This window comes from Nesoenas mayeri, assembly GCF_963082525.1.
Source record: "Nesoenas mayeri genome assembly, chromosome: 8".
Classification (NCBI taxonomy): domain Eukaryota; kingdom Metazoa; phylum Chordata; class Aves; order Columbiformes; family Columbidae; genus Nesoenas; species Nesoenas mayeri.
This window is the reverse complement of record NC_137554.1, coordinates 29,136,198-29,153,968: the sequence shown is the minus strand read 5'-3', so window position 1 is coordinate 29,153,968 and position 17,771 is coordinate 29,136,198. Positions and strand designations below refer to the sequence as shown.

The 17,771-nt window shown below is 37.6% G+C and overlaps 1 protein-coding gene across 2 annotated transcripts in view; it reads left to right on the top strand.

Moving 5' to 3' along the window:
• Positions 1–669: 669 nt before the first annotated feature.
• The window catches only part of RALGPS2 (Ral GEF with PH domain and SH3 binding motif 2), an 88,805-nt gene continuing 71,703 nt past the window's right edge, over positions 670–17,771 (top strand). For both annotated transcript variants that reach the window (XM_080349190.1, XM_080349189.1), the window contains exons 1-3: positions 670–792; positions 3,899–4,006; positions 14,344–14,394. In XM_080349190.1, coding sequence (XP_080205316.1) covers positions 736–792; positions 3,899–4,006; positions 14,344–14,394 — 216 coding nt within the window. In that variant the 5' untranslated portion in view covers positions 670–735. The remainder of the gene's footprint in view (positions 793–3,898; positions 4,007–14,343; positions 14,395–17,771) is intronic.

Sequence of the window (17,771 nt, the reverse complement as noted above, 5' to 3'; positions counted from 1 at the left end):
TGTTTTGGTAATGGGTGCCAAAGGTTTCAATTTCTTTGAAGCCTTTTCTCTGTAGAAATGAAAAGTAATGATATTCTTGCAAGGGTGCATTAAAATATGGTTTGTGGAGTTTTTCATTGTGCATGTGTTTTTTTTTTTTTAACAACAATAATTTGGGTAATTTTTGGAGAAAATTGTAAATTTCACTTGTAATCTTAAATTGCTTTTAATGCAGTAATTTTCATGTGAAGCTGATGAATAGGTATATAGATAGGAAACTCAGAAAACTTCTTATAAAAGTTTTCTGTTGGAGTTAATATCTGGAATATACTTTTTAAAGCTGGTAAACAAAGGAAAATAATTGTAGGAGAACGGATGTTGCAGGCCTATCTGTAAGTTAGAGTTAATGCATGCATTTACACATTGGTACCTGGTATATAGAAAATAGTATGAAAAAGAGTATGAAAATCTATACTGCCTGTAAGTAATGTGTCATAACGGAACCTTCAATTGTTTGTTGTTTTTAAGTAATTTTAGAATGTGTGTTTGAATCTAAAGTTTGTTCCTCCAAATGGTGTAGCCGTTTCGAAAGTACTTTATTTTTGTTCTGGATTTTAGATGCTGAATCTTGTTTAAAACATGTGAATGAAATGGTTTCTGATTACTTTTTGCTTTTTGTAGGAATGGTTATTCAGCTGCCTTGGAGATGATCCTGCTGCTGTAAATGCAGGGCTGAAGATTAATGGTGTGGGCAGTATGGACCTAATGAACGGACAGTCAAGCAGTGTTAATATTGCAGCTACTGCCTCAGAGGTAAGGGTTACAAAACTCAGTTATTGGATACTTAAGACCACAAATACTCATTTGAAAAAAAAACAAGGCATAAAACTGTAAGTTTTTTTCTTTTAGCAGATTTGCTGCAGCAGACTTTTGGTTTGTGAGTTGGTTTCACATGCATCAGTTTAGATGTGAATCACTTACAAGTTCTGACCTTTGTATGGCAGAATAAAGCATGAGCAAGCAAAAGCCAAAGCTGCCTTTTTATGTTCTCTTCCATCACATCTATACAAGAAGCTTTTCTTTTCAAGCTTGAACAATAATAGATACTCTTAGCGCAATAAGCTGGGCTGGCAAGGCCTGTGGGAAATGTTCTGTTCTTTGAGAGGTGTTTGTGTGTGTATTGCAGGGCGGTCTGACACAGTAGCGCTGGAATAAGGTTGTTCCCTTTGTCTCTTGGGCCATATTCAGGCACTGGTGTGGGTCACCTCCTGCCCACCAAGGTTTCTGCCCTTTAGAAGCGAACAGCTCATGAGTTACAGGCATGTGTATCAGCCAAGCAGTGGCGATTGGCCTCCTGTGCTGATGCCTCTTATTTTGAAGTTAATATAGTTCTCTATTTGTCATCTACTTGTTAAGGGAAAGAAAGAGTGGAGTGAAGTTTGTACGAGAACTTTTTGAGTTCTTTTCGCTAGGATCAGGTGAGGAGCTGTTGCAAGTTGTGACTGATTCCTGAATTCTTAGCAATGTTGGAGGGTTTGCAAGACCTTGTTGTTTTGTTGTGTGTGGTTTGTGTTTTGTTTTTTCTTTCCCAAAACTTTTGCAAAACACTCTCCCTTCAAGGGTGGTAGTTTGTTGTTGTGTGGTTGTTTTGTTTTGTTTTTGTTAATGCCTTGTAGTACTGGGATGAAGGGAACTGAAAATCTGCCTTCATATTGAGTGATCTTTCCAGATGCATTATTTGTCTGTCTGCTTTAGGGTGACTGAATATATGCTTTGACTTGTACAGATGTACATACAAACATAAGGTTTCTGCTCAGGGGAGACAGTGAGCTTTATTGCTAATGCATATTGTTTTTATGGCTTTTTTCACAGTGTGAAACATGTTTTTACCATAGTGGATTTCAGTTTGTCTCTCTTTTTTTGTCATCTTCGTTTCTCTTTTGTTTAAAAGACAAGATATTTGAGAACTCTCCCAAGTCAGTAGTGCTGAGAGCCACAAAGTCCTGAAAACAGTTGCTTCCTTGAATGGATCTTTGGACTTACAAAAGATGGTTGTTTTATTTATGTATTTACTGATGTGTTTTGATAGCAGAGCTGCATGTGTTCAACGCACTTGCATGTGCATGTGGAAATGGGAAGCACCATAAAAAAGGTGAAAGGAAAGCTGGAGTGTTGTGTTATCAAAAGGAATCAATCTCTAGCACAATTTCAGAAGCATTGTGAAGATTTAAACAAGAAAACTGGCATCAGTCTCCAAGACCATTGTTTGTTTTTATAGAGATTCTTGTACTTCCTTTATCATTGGATTATGAATCTTTGACCGTTTGTTGGCATGCAACTAAAAAAAATTCTTGGAGGAAAGCTCTTGTTTTACTCAACAAGGTAGTCTGGAATGTTTACATGATGACTGATAAAATTTAGTAAAATATATGTTGGCAAAGCTAGGTGAATCTTTTTCCGTCAAGTGTGTGTGGGTTTTTTCCCCATCTTGACTAACTGGGAGGCAGCAGGACTTGTAGCTGAAATGTTTCTCTAAGTGTTAGTTACTGAAAATGACTGGTTTGGATGCTTGGTTGTTTTCAAAGTCAGGTTTTTCAGAGAAGTGCGACTGTTAAAAGAACCTAACTACAACTGGACATGATTATTAGATGACGATATATTTTCCGTACATGTCCTTATAACAAAAGTGCCTTAAAATGGGCAGGAGTTTATTTGAGCTGGCTGAATTCTTGATGGGTTCAAATGTTCTTGTTTCTGTGAGTGAGAAGCAAAGTCCGAATACATCGTGTAGCCCTGAAATACTGCCTTGTTAGGTCTTCAGAAGACAACATTAGCACATTTGAACTATTTACTGGTGGCAGTGACTACGTGCTATCTTCCCTCCTGCCGTGGCATCAGCAGACACCATGTAGGTGATAAAGATACATCAGTCTCCAAAATGAGACAGGCACACCTTGCTTTGTACTTGGTGTGCTTGTTCCTTTTTAGTCAAGAGTTTGCTTTACACCAGGTTTCTGAAAGTGAAAAGAAACTGAGACTCAAGAAACATGCACAGGTTTTCAGGTCTTCAGAGGAGAGTGCAGGACAGAAAAGCGTTTGCGTGCTGTATGCGTGTTTCTGAAATAAATATGCCTGGGGTTCAGATGTGACGTGTACATCTGAATGTGACATCTCCATCTCCATGCAAAAAAACTCCTTCTTCCTTAATGACTGACCAGAATCTAGATTTGCATGTATATACTAAAGGAAGCGATTACTCCTAACCTATATTGTTTTCATATGAAGCCATGTATGAAATGTATGAAACCAACATGAAGTGTTAATAAAAAGTGTTAATTTTTTCTTGAACCATATTTGTCTTTTGCAAGGAAGCTAAATGTATATTGTAGATTAAGATTCATATTCTAGGATCTGGTATTTTTTGCAAATGTGAATTGCTAACATTAAAAACCAACCAATCAAAAAACCTAAGACAGTTTATTTGAAGTGCCTTCTACAGGAATACATACGTAGTTTGCAGCCTAAGTTTTGTACATTTTAACACTTCTGAGAGAAGCAGGAAGAGATTGATACTGGTCTTTGTTAACTGTTCCTTTGGGACAGACCTTATCTTTTTCCTCAACATAGTGGGATTTTTTTCTGTTTGAAATTCAGTGTGACTGTATTGTTATTGTTATTATTAACATTCCTGTCAACGAAATTTGAATTTAATTATGCCGTTGATTTACAAGTCTCTGATTTTTTTTAGTAATCTTTGTCAGGAGAAAGCACATCCTGTGGTTGACTTTTAATGGATAATTTGTCCAATAGAAACATTCTATGAACAGTGATATTTGTACAGAAATTTTGTTTATGAGAGTGTAAAAACAAAAAGAGGAGAGAATCAAAATATCCTCAGTGTTTTTGTCTGTTTCTTCAGAAGAGTAGCAGCTCTGAATCCTTGAGTGACAAAGGTTCAGCTGAACTGAAGAAGAGCTTTGATGCCGTGGTATTTGATGTTCTAAAGGTTACACCGGAAGAATATGCGGTAAGCAATTCAAGTAATTTTTGTTACTTCATGTGTGAGTCGTCTTGGCTACTTTTCCCTCTGCTTTTCCACTTCTACATTTTTTTTTGAATTTCAAAAATGGATCCTACACTATAGTTCTTCATTGTCTACATTATTTTTAATGTAACTTGGTTAATTCTTATGTCTAGGGAATGTTTTCTTCTTTTGGGTGCCATGGTAGAGAATGATGGGTTGGCTATCCCGCAGAACCAAAACCAAATGAGTAAAAAACAACAAACAAACAAAAAACACGGGATTATTATTATTTTTTTTTAAGTCCTATTTGTAGAGGTTAAGATGACAGATGGTCCCTCCATTTCAGTGATTCAAGTATGTTACTAGAAGGATTGTTGACAAGCTATTGCTTGTACTACATTCACTATTCGATTGAGATTCATGATGAATTGGCCTGAGATTATCAATATGCGATAGTATGTATCACAAAATATTCCCATTAAGTTTGTTCTATTTTTTTAATTGTTAGTAACTATTTCAGTTAATGGCTAAATTGATTTTAGTGAGCACACTGAAAATTTAAAGCATCTGTATTATGAAGTGGTACTTACACATTCAATTCTTGGATAGTTACTGGGATTTATTCCTGACTGAGGTCCACGTCAGGTAGTTTGGGTCTCCTCTTTACTCCTTTGTCAGAAATAGCTGTGTAATGAGTCACCTGCATCTCATAGGAAGATATTTTTGGGGCTGGCTGTCCTTTTAGTTTTATCTTACAATTTCTCTACATAAAGGAAATTTAAGGGAGTTTGGGGCTAGGGGCATGAATTCAAGTGGAATTATGTATTCAGGCCAGAACAGCTTCAGATTCCTTTGAATGGCTCTGCTATTTAGCTGGTGGTAGATGCTGTTGAGCAGCAGAGCAGATCACTTAGTCTCTGTGGAGCTGCTGTCACTCACTTGGACAGCAAAATATACAAAGGTGCTTTGTCTTTCATTTCATATTCCTTTTGCTCTACTAAATCGTCTGCTCTGTGCAGAAACCTTTTACTTTCATGGGTGTTCAAACTGTGACCTACTTAGTAAATCTTGGTCAGATAAAAATCTTTATTAAAATCCAGTGTTTTTGCTGTCTTCATTTTATGCTTCGAACTGGGTAGAGTTCCACTCACAAACAGGAATCATTTCACATCACAGTTATGAACCTATGATTGTATTTTTTGGTGTTTTTACTACTTGGTATAATTTTTCTGTTTTCTCAGTTCCAGGAATTAAAACATCTTTATTCTTAGCCTTCTCACTTTTAGAGTTTCTAGTTCTTCGTATTAGATTTCACTTACTGTAAATGGATCTGAAATGTCCTATAGAATTCTAAACAGTTGAGAAAAGTTGCCAGTAGTCAGTGTGTAGCCCTTTGGCAAGGTTATAATTAATTTCATTTATTTTTCAGTGTTTCTGTATTCAGCTGTACTACTTCATTAATGCTTGTTTCCCTGGGCAAGTTTGTCTGCTTTCCCAGTAGGCCTTGCTTGCTTCGAATGCTGTCTTTTTCTGATTGTTCTTGCTGAAGGTTGTAGAAATAAGTAAACTTGCCCAAAACCTGGATGCCGTGGAGGAAAAGTACCTTTGACCCTTACGCTTGTTTTTATTATATTGGCCATTTCCTTATTCTTCCTGTTTTTAGTCCTACCATAACAGATAAGTTATAAAATCTTCATCTGGATTTTGGTGTTAATGTGAAGCCTAGCGGAGTGACACAGTACGACCAGGCTCTTGAGGATACCAGCACTGAGGAGAATGCAAAACTACGTTAGTAAGGTTTTAATTATGATAGTAGGTCTGTACCTCTCAGGTTGGACGTGGATATGCTACCAATTGCCTTTTCAAAGTATGAGAAAACTCCTAGTTTAGTGACAGTTGTTGTAAAACGGATGCAGTGCAGACTACTGACATCTGGGACTTAGTGAAGGCTGAATTCTATTACCGACTGCAGAATGAATACTGTTTGAAAAAAAATGTTTTTTGAAGTGGTGAACTGAGGAAATAATTTGTGGGCTGTGTAAGTGCCTTATTCATGGAGAGGAAGGATAATGTGATAAAGCCGGTAAAAAAGCAATAAAAGCAAGTTGTTGTACAATTAGACAGCTGTCTAATTAATGGTTAGGAAACCTTGGCTTGAACTAAAAAGAATTCCAGTGCATAGGTAGCATAAAGATGAGAGTAAACTGATAAAATTGACATCAGTATTGGGAGGTCTTATCCTGCACCTTCTTTGGCATGTTGTATTTTGATCAAAATGGGTCACTGTGTACAGATGGGAGAATTACAATTATAGTAGAGAAAGAGGAGGAAAAATCTGAAAGATGATTAACTTTGAGAGATACTGGAAATAGAATTAATGCTAGCAATTTCAATACTGATACGAGAGACACAGATGTCTTTTCAGTTCCCACTGTTAGAGATGTCATTGTTACTTCTAAACGCGATCCGTTTAGTCAGTTAGTGGGTAACAGACAAGTTGGACTACAAAAGCTATTGCTTGTAATCCTGTATTTTCAAGAAGCTGCTTGCCAAGCCAAAGAGAAGCCGAAGTGTAAATATTTTTGGTGATTTTATTTCCATATTCTTCCCTTTGGCAGTCATCTAACACTGTCCCGAATGCACAGTTGGTGTGCTGTTTCATGTAATGGTCCTTTGTTCCGCCTCCTACTAACTTTCTAGCAAAAGTATGCCAGCCTTCCAAGGGCTCTAGTTTGAACAGTAAGGGGAACTATTATTCTAATAGATGTATTATAGTCCATTTATACTGTTGTTACCAATCACGTGTTTTAAGTCCGTTGTGAGGTTGAAGGCTGCTTTAGAAAGGGCAAAGTTATAGCTGAAACAGGTGAGATCTTCAGGCGTAGCTGCTGCTGTTGCAAATTTGTAGTTTGCTTTATCCCCCTGCAGCTTACAAACCCAAAGTTTCCAGGGGATGTATTGAATGCCTGCATGTTTCATAAATTTTGGGGAAAAAGGATTCTATTTGTTGAGTATGAAGTAGGACACATTTGTTTCCTGCTAAGGATTCTACAGACAGCTTCCTAGCAGTAGCTAATAAGGAGACTGTCTCTGTTTTTAAATACCTGCTTTTAGGCTAATCACTGCTCACTTCTTTTTTAAACAGCTAAAAGCCACAAAACAAGTTGGTGCCAGGATTACCCAGCGGTGTCTGGCCCTGCGATGGAGCCGTTGTGTGCGCAGGGCCGGCCTGGCTGCAGTGAATGCTGTCCCTTTTCCTTGAAGGGAGAAGTGTGGTTTGGAGTGGACAGGACAAAATTTGTGGGGGAGAGGGATATGTTAGCGGTGCAGTGACAGTAGAAAGGGGGGGCTGGTGAGACTGAAAGAAAAAAGGAAAATGCTTTGAGGACATGAGCTCCAAATTAAGATGCTGGCAAACCTCAGGTTGAAGAAATATTTATTTTTTGCTTTACAGTAAATTCATATTCCTTAGACTGCTACTGTTTAATTATTTGACTGTTTAGCACTTTTTGACTCACTTTTCCATTTTATACTTGAACTTAGCCACGGTGGTGTAAATATTTGAGGTAGAATTAAGGGAAGCGCAGCTGTATAAATCCGTTGCTTTTTTTTCCCACCTAGTTATCTAAGAAGGATTCTTTATTCTTTACCCTAGTCTGTGAAAGCGCTACAAAGTGAGTTTGCATTAACATGTATGTGCGTTTCTTTTCTTCTTGATTCCAGTTAAACTTCGTCAACTGGATGTTGGAAAAAGCAATATTGCTTAATTTGGAAACAAAATACAAATAAAGTTTATTTTTAAAATGTTTAGGTGAAACAAGGAATCTTTCTCAGAGGCATTCTTAAAACAGTTGAATATCAAGTTACCTCTATCTGGAAAAAGAGCATGAGAGTGTGTTTTGTAAAGGAAGCAGGTCTCGAGTTGTAGAACCATATTGCTGGTGTAACAGAAGTGCAGAAATCGGTGTGTAGGATTCAACGAACGCATTTTTTGCTCCTTGGAACAGAACAAAAATAACTTCAACTGTCTTGAGGTTCTCCTGAGGAGACATTTCTCTCTTATGCAGGATTCTGGCAGATTCACCGTCCCTTTGGCGATTTCCCGTGCAGCTACTGGTGTGAGCTGTGCTGCGCGGCTCCTGGCAGCGATGTTGGTTTTGGCCTCTCCTGAGCCTGGTTATCGGTGGATTAGGGACTTTGAGGCAAGTCTGTCTGCATCTGAGAGCGGTTTGGGGAAAGTACTGGGTCCTGGGAGCTTGTGATGAAAAAGAACTTCTGCTTGTATGTGTTCCTCTTAGCTTTATTTTACACAGGAATGCTAAAGAGTAAGTGTGCTCCCAGTGAGAGCAAGAAGAAGCAACTTTGTCATAGCATGTGGAGGAACTATTAATGATAAAAGTTCTGGAGCAGACTTTGTGAGAAAACAAGTAGAGTTTCAACACAGGAACTCTTATCCCCCAGCGTTCATCTTGGACAGCAGAATTATTCTCTTACTGATGCAGTGCTTAACAGAGGCTTAGCTATTTTTTCAGTGAGGAAAGTTATTCTGGCAGCGCGGAGAGACAGTGCTGAGCCAAGTTGGAAGGCTTAAATATAATTCCTTCTAAAAATTCAGATTAAGGAACAATTTATGAAGTGCTGCTTGAACCAACATGGCTTCAGGGAAAATCAGATTATGGCAGTATTCTTCAATAACCAAAATGCAGGCATTTTATTTTTTTCATCTCGGACAGAACCTTAGTTTTTCTGTTCACAATGAGAGTCTCTGTCCAGGAGCTCTATGGGAAGTGCACTGTCCTCATGGTACGTACAGGGCAGGAAAACCTGCAATACAGCAAGTAGCCCGATATAAGCAGTTCATGCTTGAGAAGGCCTAGGGACTAGAAAGGCAGGATTATAGTCCAGATCAAATGGGAACTTTCACATAGGGGCATGGAGAGGAGCTTGATGCAGTTGTGTGAACTGCACCTAGAAGTTCTTAAATTACAGGGTTCTATGGGAGAAGGACAATCCATATGTGTTCACAAAGAAGAGAGAGAGAAGGAATTGGGGAACGTTTTAAAATATCACTTCATTGAACTCTCCGTATTTGTCAAAGAAGCAAAATGAGATGTGGTTCTTAATCACCTGGCTGTAAAATTTCTTGCCTGACAACCTTGTCTGAGAAGAGGGGTAAATCTCTTTATCTGTATATGAAACAGTGTGTTAATTAGTATTTTGAAGTACTTGTTAAGTAATCCAACATCTCAACACACAGGAGGGCTAAAATATTTTGCTGGGCACTGTCCCCCAACAAGGTCTTTGAACTACATGCAAAAGCTCCTGTGGCTGCGCAGGGGTGACAGTTCCCCCGTGACTGCCATTCCAGCGTCTTAACTGCAAGATGATAGTTCACTCTTCTTTAAAGGATGGTTTTCTCTTGTAGTGTTCTTCAAGTGATTGTGGATTAGGCAATATATTAGTCTTATATTAAAAACATACCTCTTCTATTCATATTCTAGAATTGTTATCTAGGATCTAGGGTAAACATAAATACAAAACTTCCATTTAGCTCTTTCATTGCCTGAGCAATGAAGAAGTTCTTTGATACATGTAAATGAATTAAACAGGCTTCTGGAGAGGCAGAAAACATCAAGTTTTCCCTTTCTATGTGTAATCAGGATGTTTATTTAAATGGGGAGTAAGAATAAGTTCAAGGTTTTGTATTGCACACGTGATTTTCTTTTTTAATATATGCAGCTGACAACTCAAAACCCAGAGGTTATGGCTGACTTGCTTCATGTAACAAATTGATGTGAACACTTAAAATTTTTGGATTGAATATTAAAACATTAAACTGCATTTAGGAGAGGGTGCTATCCAGGAATTTGTATTGGCTGGCTTAAGGAGCTGGAATGAGAAAAAATAGTGCATTGTGTCTCTTCGCTGCAGAAACCAAATTAGTGGCTTGTTTATTGGGTTTTAAATTAATTTGATCATGGTGGAAGTAACTTTTTTTTAAAGAGTTGAGCAATGGCATCTAGTGTCAACATCATAAATTATTTTCTAAATTTTGTCATTTCGAGTGCTATGAATTAGAATGATGGCCTTTCACTTTGCTTTATTTTTCACTTAGCAGTGAGCAAACACCCTTAAAATGGTAAAAGATCAGTTAAATTTTAGACTTGTAAGTTAATGTTTGAAAAAAAATTGTCAAAGATATTTTTAAACTCTTCATGTGAGATACACTGTCATACCTGCAAACTCAAATGGCTTTTTATCCATCAACATTATCCATCACCCATTAGGTATTCAGCCATCAGTCACTTGACTCTTGAATTGTGAACAATTTTCTAAGTTCTTGGAAGTCTGAATGGAAATTTCAAGCTCTCTAAGAAGGAACCTCAAGAAGGGATGTTTCTTGAACAAGTGGTAACATGATACAGTGTTACCAAAGGTGGATATTGCTTTTGCTGAAAGCAGCAAGATGTGTAAACCAAATAAGCAGAAATAAAAACCAGCCTACTATCAACGTGATACTAGAAGACAGAAGTTTATGGTGGCTTTTCTAGCTTTTAGAGTTACTGTTTTTATATTGTAATGTTCTTAATAGCACTTTAAAATATTTCTAGTAATGTACATCAATCTTGAATTTTGGCATGTGTAGGTATTTCCCCAATATTCATATACCATTCCCTGTTTGAAATATATGCATTTATTTTGATATGTGAATTCTGATGTGAAGTTATGAAGTGTGTATTGATCCTGTCTTGGTTTAAGAGGCACGACTGAAGCAAATTATGCTCTAATTTAGCTAAGGCAGTTCAGGTTGATTAAGATGCCAAATTCTGAAGGACTGGGAAAACAGACTACATTTATTTTTAAGCATTCTCTTTTCTGTGTGAACAAGGAATTGGTTTCGTGGCTCACTTTTATTGTGCTGTTGTAATCTGGTTTTAGTGAAGAGGATTTGCACTGAAATGTTAGTAACTATTGAACTGCCTGGGTCCTTTGTAAGAATGTTTTAATATGCCCTGTATTAAAATTTCATTGACGTGCACATTCTTCTGGTTTCACCTTCCCCACTCCAACCAAATTTCTTCTAGTGGGAAGCATAGCGATATATTCATTTAGCCACAGATTTACCTAAAACAATACATTTCTGTGGAAGCTTGGTACACTTTAGCAGACAAACAGGAGACTGGAGATTGAGTTCTATGGCCAGTGTTTCAGGACTGGGTTCTTCACCTTGGAAATCAAAAGGAAGAGTTGACTCTTGCTGTGCTGCGTGGCTGCTGTGTGGTCAGGATTGGGTCAGGCAAGGGAAATGAATCCACACTCCTGTCCTTGTGTCTCTTGAGCGTTCTCTGCAGGTCAGAAGGTGTAATTCCTTGGTGCTTGTGCCTGCACAGCCATGGATATGTTTTTAGATGATTTACAGGACTGGGATAGATTTTCTTCTTCCTACTGAGTGGGAAGTTTAAAAATAATACGCACCCCCAAATATCAGGCAAGTTTGTCCTGCACGGTGGTACAGACTTTCTGTATTTCGAGAAGTGCTGCCCTCACAGCCTTTTCTTGGGCATTCTCAGTTTATCATCTTAAACTTTTAAGTAAGATTTAGAAACAAATAAACTTCTGCCTCAGCTCCTTTTGGGATAAGTGTTGTCTGTTTTGATTGTTATATTCAAGTCCATTTTACCTCTAGAAATTAATTAGCCAGATTTTCCCTGCACCCTCCTTAAGTATCATGCTTTTGGAGAAAAATATTGTTCCCCCTAACTTGTTGTATGTATTTCCCTGCTCCAGTGCAGACTTGCCGTGTCTGTTTGTTTCCTCAAAAGAGCCTTATACCTAGATAGCTCAAATTGTCAAGATGAAACCATATTTGCTTATATAGGTGGAGTGTAACATAACCAAGAATGACATCGATGACATGTTTAGAAGTTTCTAAAGCTCTTCTGTGTGTAAAGATCGCGCTATACCCTTCAGCTGTTGCCGAGTGTTGGCAAGCCCGTTGTGGCTTGTGGCAAGGTGATACCCTGTCCAATGGGTCTAGTGCTTTCCCAGATAACCTGCTCAGGTTAGGAAGAGGGAGTATGAGAAATTGCTGGTGTTATATGTGCATGTGTTCAAAATCCTTCAAAAGCCAAATTTTATTAACTAGCATTTGGATAGTTTATGTTATTTGGACGCACTTTCACAAATTTCCCCGTTTACCCTGCTAGGAGTGACTTGTGGCTGGCAGTACTTTTTGTGGCAAGATAAAACTACCCCTCTTGAAAAAACGCCTTGTGTGAAGATTTCTGCATTTCTCACCTCGATGATCTTAAAAACAAACAAACAGAAATTCTGAAAGTATCTTTAATTTTAGGAAAAGAGACCATTTTTGTTCCCTCAAGTGTGTCATTTTTTCATAAGCTTCATGATAAAAGAATAGAATGGTTTTAGTTAGCAAGGTTGCTATCAGTTTGAAAGGCATCCTGGTTTTGGCAAAAGTTTGTTGTATGTTTTTATTGTAGTTGCTATGGGTGCAAGGGAATAGACAAGTTATGTTGAAGGCAAATAATATTTTGGCCTAGTTTTCCTGAATTTCTATTCTTACTAATCACTGCTGCTTACGGCAAACTCTGTGGGGGTTACGTGTGTCTGATATCCTCGCCTTAATGTAAACTTCTAGGTACCGGGTAATTTGTGCTGTCAAGACAAATGCTGAGGCTGATCAGTTGATTGTGAAACCGTATTTAAGAATGGAAGCTTGGGGATTAATTTTTAAACTGACATTTAAAGAGTTCATGGATATTAATGAATGATAGGAACAAGCCTCATACTACATGTGAGTCTGTATTTGTTGCAAGACTAAGAATGTCATGTTTGTGTAAAAGTTTGTACAGGATTTATGGCTACAGAGGCGTTCAGACACGCACATTTGTGAGTGTATTTTTGAGTCTTTGTGAGTGTATTTGTGAGTCTTGTTTGTAGGTGAGTATATGGATTCAGTTAAATTGGTCTGCTTACATCTCACTTTAGCCCAAGACTAGAAAAAGCTCATCTAGCTTTAAAATATCATTGTTTGGAAGAAGGAACAGCCAACTCAAGCAGAACCCAGGCAAAAAAGTTTGTAAAAAGCAAACTCAGTCATAAAGGGCTTGGTACTTCTATGATGTGTACTGCAAAGTACCAGATGATTGTGTTCAGCATGTTGGTTACAGAAACTGATTTATATATGTATTTTATGGTCATGTTTGATTGCTAGAATTTATACCTAAAAATAGATGTAGAGGTCAAGCAGATCTGCTGCAAAATGTAGTTTGGGTTGTCTTTGGCAAAGCACATCACTTCTCGTCTCATTAAAGCAGGTGCATCTCATTGCACATGCTTGCTTGCAACTAGAGCATCCTAGTTAAACTTTTTCTGCAAGGTTGACTTTATCTATTAAACTATTCTATTATCTAACAATGACATTCAATGGAAACTGCAATTTGTGACAGTCACAAAGCTGTCGGTGTGTACCACAGAGCATATAAATGGGGAACTGCTTTTCAAGGAGATGGGAATAAAACTCTGCCACTCACGTCTGAGCAAACCAAATGAGGGCCCTGGGTTCATTATTAAAAGAGTATTTGTGCTATCTCAGATGGCACTGGTATTTCTGAGCTGTCTACATGCTCTGAAAGGGATGGTCTCCTTTGCATACATAGGTGGACAGCAATCCTACATTGAATGCTTAAAATAAGGCTCTGTGAATATGTTTCAGAATGCAAAACCTGGCCTTTAGGAATTCCTCTTTACCCTTTTCAAAGCCAAACAGACATCCCAGAATGAAAATGTGCTTATTAGTTCTGACTTGCTGGAAGTGAGATGGCTGTATTTAATTTTAACTGTTGCTGTGCAACTGAACAATGACTTAGTTATTCAACTATGGTTCAAGTAGTGATAGAAAAATTTTAGGGATGTTTCAATAGAATTATGTAACACTGAGACTAAGATGCAGAGTTTGAAGAGAGACTGCCCTTGAGCAACTAAAGTTAATTCCTTGTATTCTTGAATAGCTTCGTAGACAGTGTTTTTAAGTTCAAGCACTGACTTGCATACTTAAGTGCAGGATTATGCTCCTGAGAATAGTTTACTATTATTTTTTAGTTTTATTAAATGTAAAGTTTGAAGCACTTTATTCTCTGGTTTTGCAGGATGGCCCTGTGGTAGGAGCTGAAACCTCTGAAATCAGCTACAAAATGAAACTCTAATAATAAAAGGAAACAGAACCAATACAGTTCTCATGCAGCACAACAACTTAATGAAATGCAAGGCTAATTTTGAGCTTAACTTATTATTTTTTAATTTTTTTTTTTTTTTTTTAGGGTCAGATAACACTAATGGATGTCCCTGTATTTAAAGCAATTCAGCCAGAGGTAAGTAGTTCATTGGTTTTGTTTTTAAATTTAAATTAAAAAAAGTTATGCCGCTGTATAAATTCCAGAATTGCAAAGTGTATGTATGTCAATAAATCTTATTTTTTGTCTCAGTTTATATAGCTCTGAAGCAGATGGTTTTGTAACAAAAATATCTGGACCTAATAGTTTGGGGAATGAAGTATTGGTGTTTAAGTATGTTCAGCTAGTGCTAGAGATGGAATATGTGGGTTTTAATGTTTCTGAATGGCAGACATCTTGATTAGACTCTTCTGATCATAGTGTTTAGATTTCAGCTCCTGACACCTCATGCTGTACCTTGTGCTGTCCTGTGTTTCCCTAACTGGTTCATATCTTTTTTTGGAAAAAGAAAAATGACCGTAGTGGCACCTTGTGTTTGAGACGGGTGTGATCCGTGGATATATTAGGATAATACATTAATGACTTGTGTTTTCTGTTTTGTTTTCATTTAATGCTGTATTCCTTTCTGATTGCAGCCTGACTTGAACCGATGTTTTCAAAATCTTCACAGTGACTATAATAACTGACAAATTTGTATATCCTTATTTCTGTACAATTAGCATTTTCCTGTGAGCATTGTTTTGCATTTCTGCAGGTCTTTTTTTTCAGTTTATTGTCCACTTTGTCAGTAGTTTGGAAGTCTTGTTCAACTCAGCATTCACCCTTAGACTATCATAAGCTATTTTATTGCTGTCATGCTTTTGTCATGTCACTGTTGTTGCACGCTGAAGGATATTTTGCTTTGTGTGGAGAAACCTGCTGAATCTCTTGGTTGTGATTGAGTTCATTGTTTGTGTACCCACACATTTTTTGAAGGCTTCCTTTTGATCCGCATTTGAAAGTGTAGTCATGATTTCGCTTTCATGAATTCAGCAAGCTATTTCCCAACACACGTGGATTTGTGTGGGGTTTTTGGCTGGGTGGTTTGAGGTGTGTTTTTTCTTTAATCCCATTTGATCTCTCTGGCTCTTTATTTTTTCTGGGCATCCTTTAGAGTCTTTTTGATTGGCAGAATGAGTTTATACTGATCTTCTGATAGGATATCTCTTTTTTTTTTTTTAAAGCTCTTTTCCAAAACTTTAAAGCATTTTACTCTTTTATCTGATTCTTTTAAATGTTTCCACATATTCACGTTTGTCTACTTTTTCTGATGTTAAGCATTGCTGCTGTGTAGGGTTCCCCCGCCCCTGAGAGCTGAAGTTGAATAAGCCCTGGATGCTTTTATGCAATGCCTCATCCATCTCTAGTCACACTGAGCATCAAAGTATTGCATATCAAAAAATCAAACCACCAACTTAGTTAGGCCTTTTTTCCTTATGATTTTCTGATAAAGAAATTCCACTGCCTGAGTTTGGTGGTAGTTTATTCTTTTCAGTCTGCTTCCAGCACTGCACAGGAGGAGCAGTCAGCTGTGTAACAACCACGAGGAAGCAAGCAAGCAAGTTCGATATAGTGGCAATGATCCAGTACTCCATACCTTGTAGTTTGTTGCTCTTTTAATGTCACCTGTTGTATCTCAGCTGATGCTGTGTGAGCAGGCCTACAGAAAGGGAGATGAGAGGAAGTGTCAAGAAAGCATATTTTGGTGACTATTCTAACTCCATTATTGTGAACCATAAAGGGGAAAAGGAGAATAAATAATGAAACTTATCTAAAAGACAAACTGTGAGAGAATAGGGGAATATATATAGAAAGTAATTTCCTTTAAGAAATATGTATGTACTGCCTGAAAGAAATTCACGTGATGCCTTCACTGCTCAATATCCACATGAGGAAGGGCAGCTGTTCTCACACATCTCACGTGCGTGCACAAAAGCAGCTGAAGGCACTGTCGGTGTTGAGGGGTTCTCTGTCCATCAGCGCTCCTTCGCAGGTGGGCACAACTCTGTCGGCTTGGATCTCATATGCCTCTAAGTTGTGTTAATCCCCTATGGAAGTGGGGCATACAGATTAACTCTCAGGGCAGAAGAAACTAGATAAAATTCAAATGCTTGCTTTCTGTGTTGTGGAAGGGGAAGACTGACATGGAACACTTAGTTTGCCTAAAGGTGTCTTGACAGCAGATTAATGAAGTAGTGTAGGTTTCTGAGTTTCTTTGAAGTATCTACCAGACTGTGTGCCATGTCTGTATTGTGATTCAAATTGCGAATCTTTGCACACATCTCGACATGTACACTCTGACATTGCTGAATTTGTCATTAGAAAACAGAACCATGTTGAGCTCATTTAATCTGTATTAATTGTCTTCTAAGTTTAGGCTTAAAAGACTAAAAGACTAAAAGACATTGATAGAACTTGTTTTTTTAATATCAGTGCTAGAAGATTACTGAGATTTCACAACCTTCATCTGCATCCATGGTGGGAGATGGTGAGCAACATCTTTCCCAGTGTGACAAGGTTTTAAAACTGGGTGTTTATTATAGATGGCTGTAGTTCACCAACAAATCTTTGTAGTATGGACTGTGAATCTCCTTCTGCTTCCCAAACTCTATAGAAAAGCATATAAATGAATATCTTTAGCCTTTAATGCGTTTTCATTTGTTTTACCAAATAAAGGTTCTGAAAGGTGAACAGTGTGCTTAATTTTAAAAACAACTGGAAATGAATTTTCACCTTCTTTAGGGTGTGTGAGGGGTATTCTTTGAACATCATAGTTTTTCTTGACTATACAAATTATCATGTTGCATCTTCTTCACTGTGATAAAATCTTTTCCTGGAGTATTGTAGGTTGGGGGTTTTTTGTTTGTTTGTTTTAAAGCAGCATCAGAATTTCATCTTGGTTATCTTAACAGAAGCTAGAGCTGAATAACACTGTTTACAGCAATATATAGTGCTTTTTCTTTTAACATCAAAATCTATGAACATACTCATAACACAGACTTAGATGCTTCTCCAACCTTTTGCCTTTATCTGTAGCAAAGAAATATAATTTCTGCCTACATTCAGATTTACGATAGATATTGTGGGTTCACGTGTGCGCTGGAATTCCTGCACATCACCCACTACAGCTTCCTGTTTCATGCTCTTAGGAAAAACCAGACCATGAGCTTAGTATAGTCCATACAACTCAGGATTAAAGTACAGTGGATCACTTTACATTTAAGGTGAGCCAGCAGTGTGGACTTAAAAAGTTGCCATGGCTTAGATAGTTTATAGTGACATGATCCTCTGCCCAAGCTTTAAAAAGACCATTGCTCCAAGTAACACTGGAAATCTTTCTTCATCGCTAAACATGCCTGCAGGTTACTTCTGAGAAAGTAAAAAGAATTACTCTTTCTGTGTTAATTAACTAATTAGTGGGTTGCAGTACAATAAATGAAGATAATAAAGAACGCACCTCTGCTACATAATCTTCT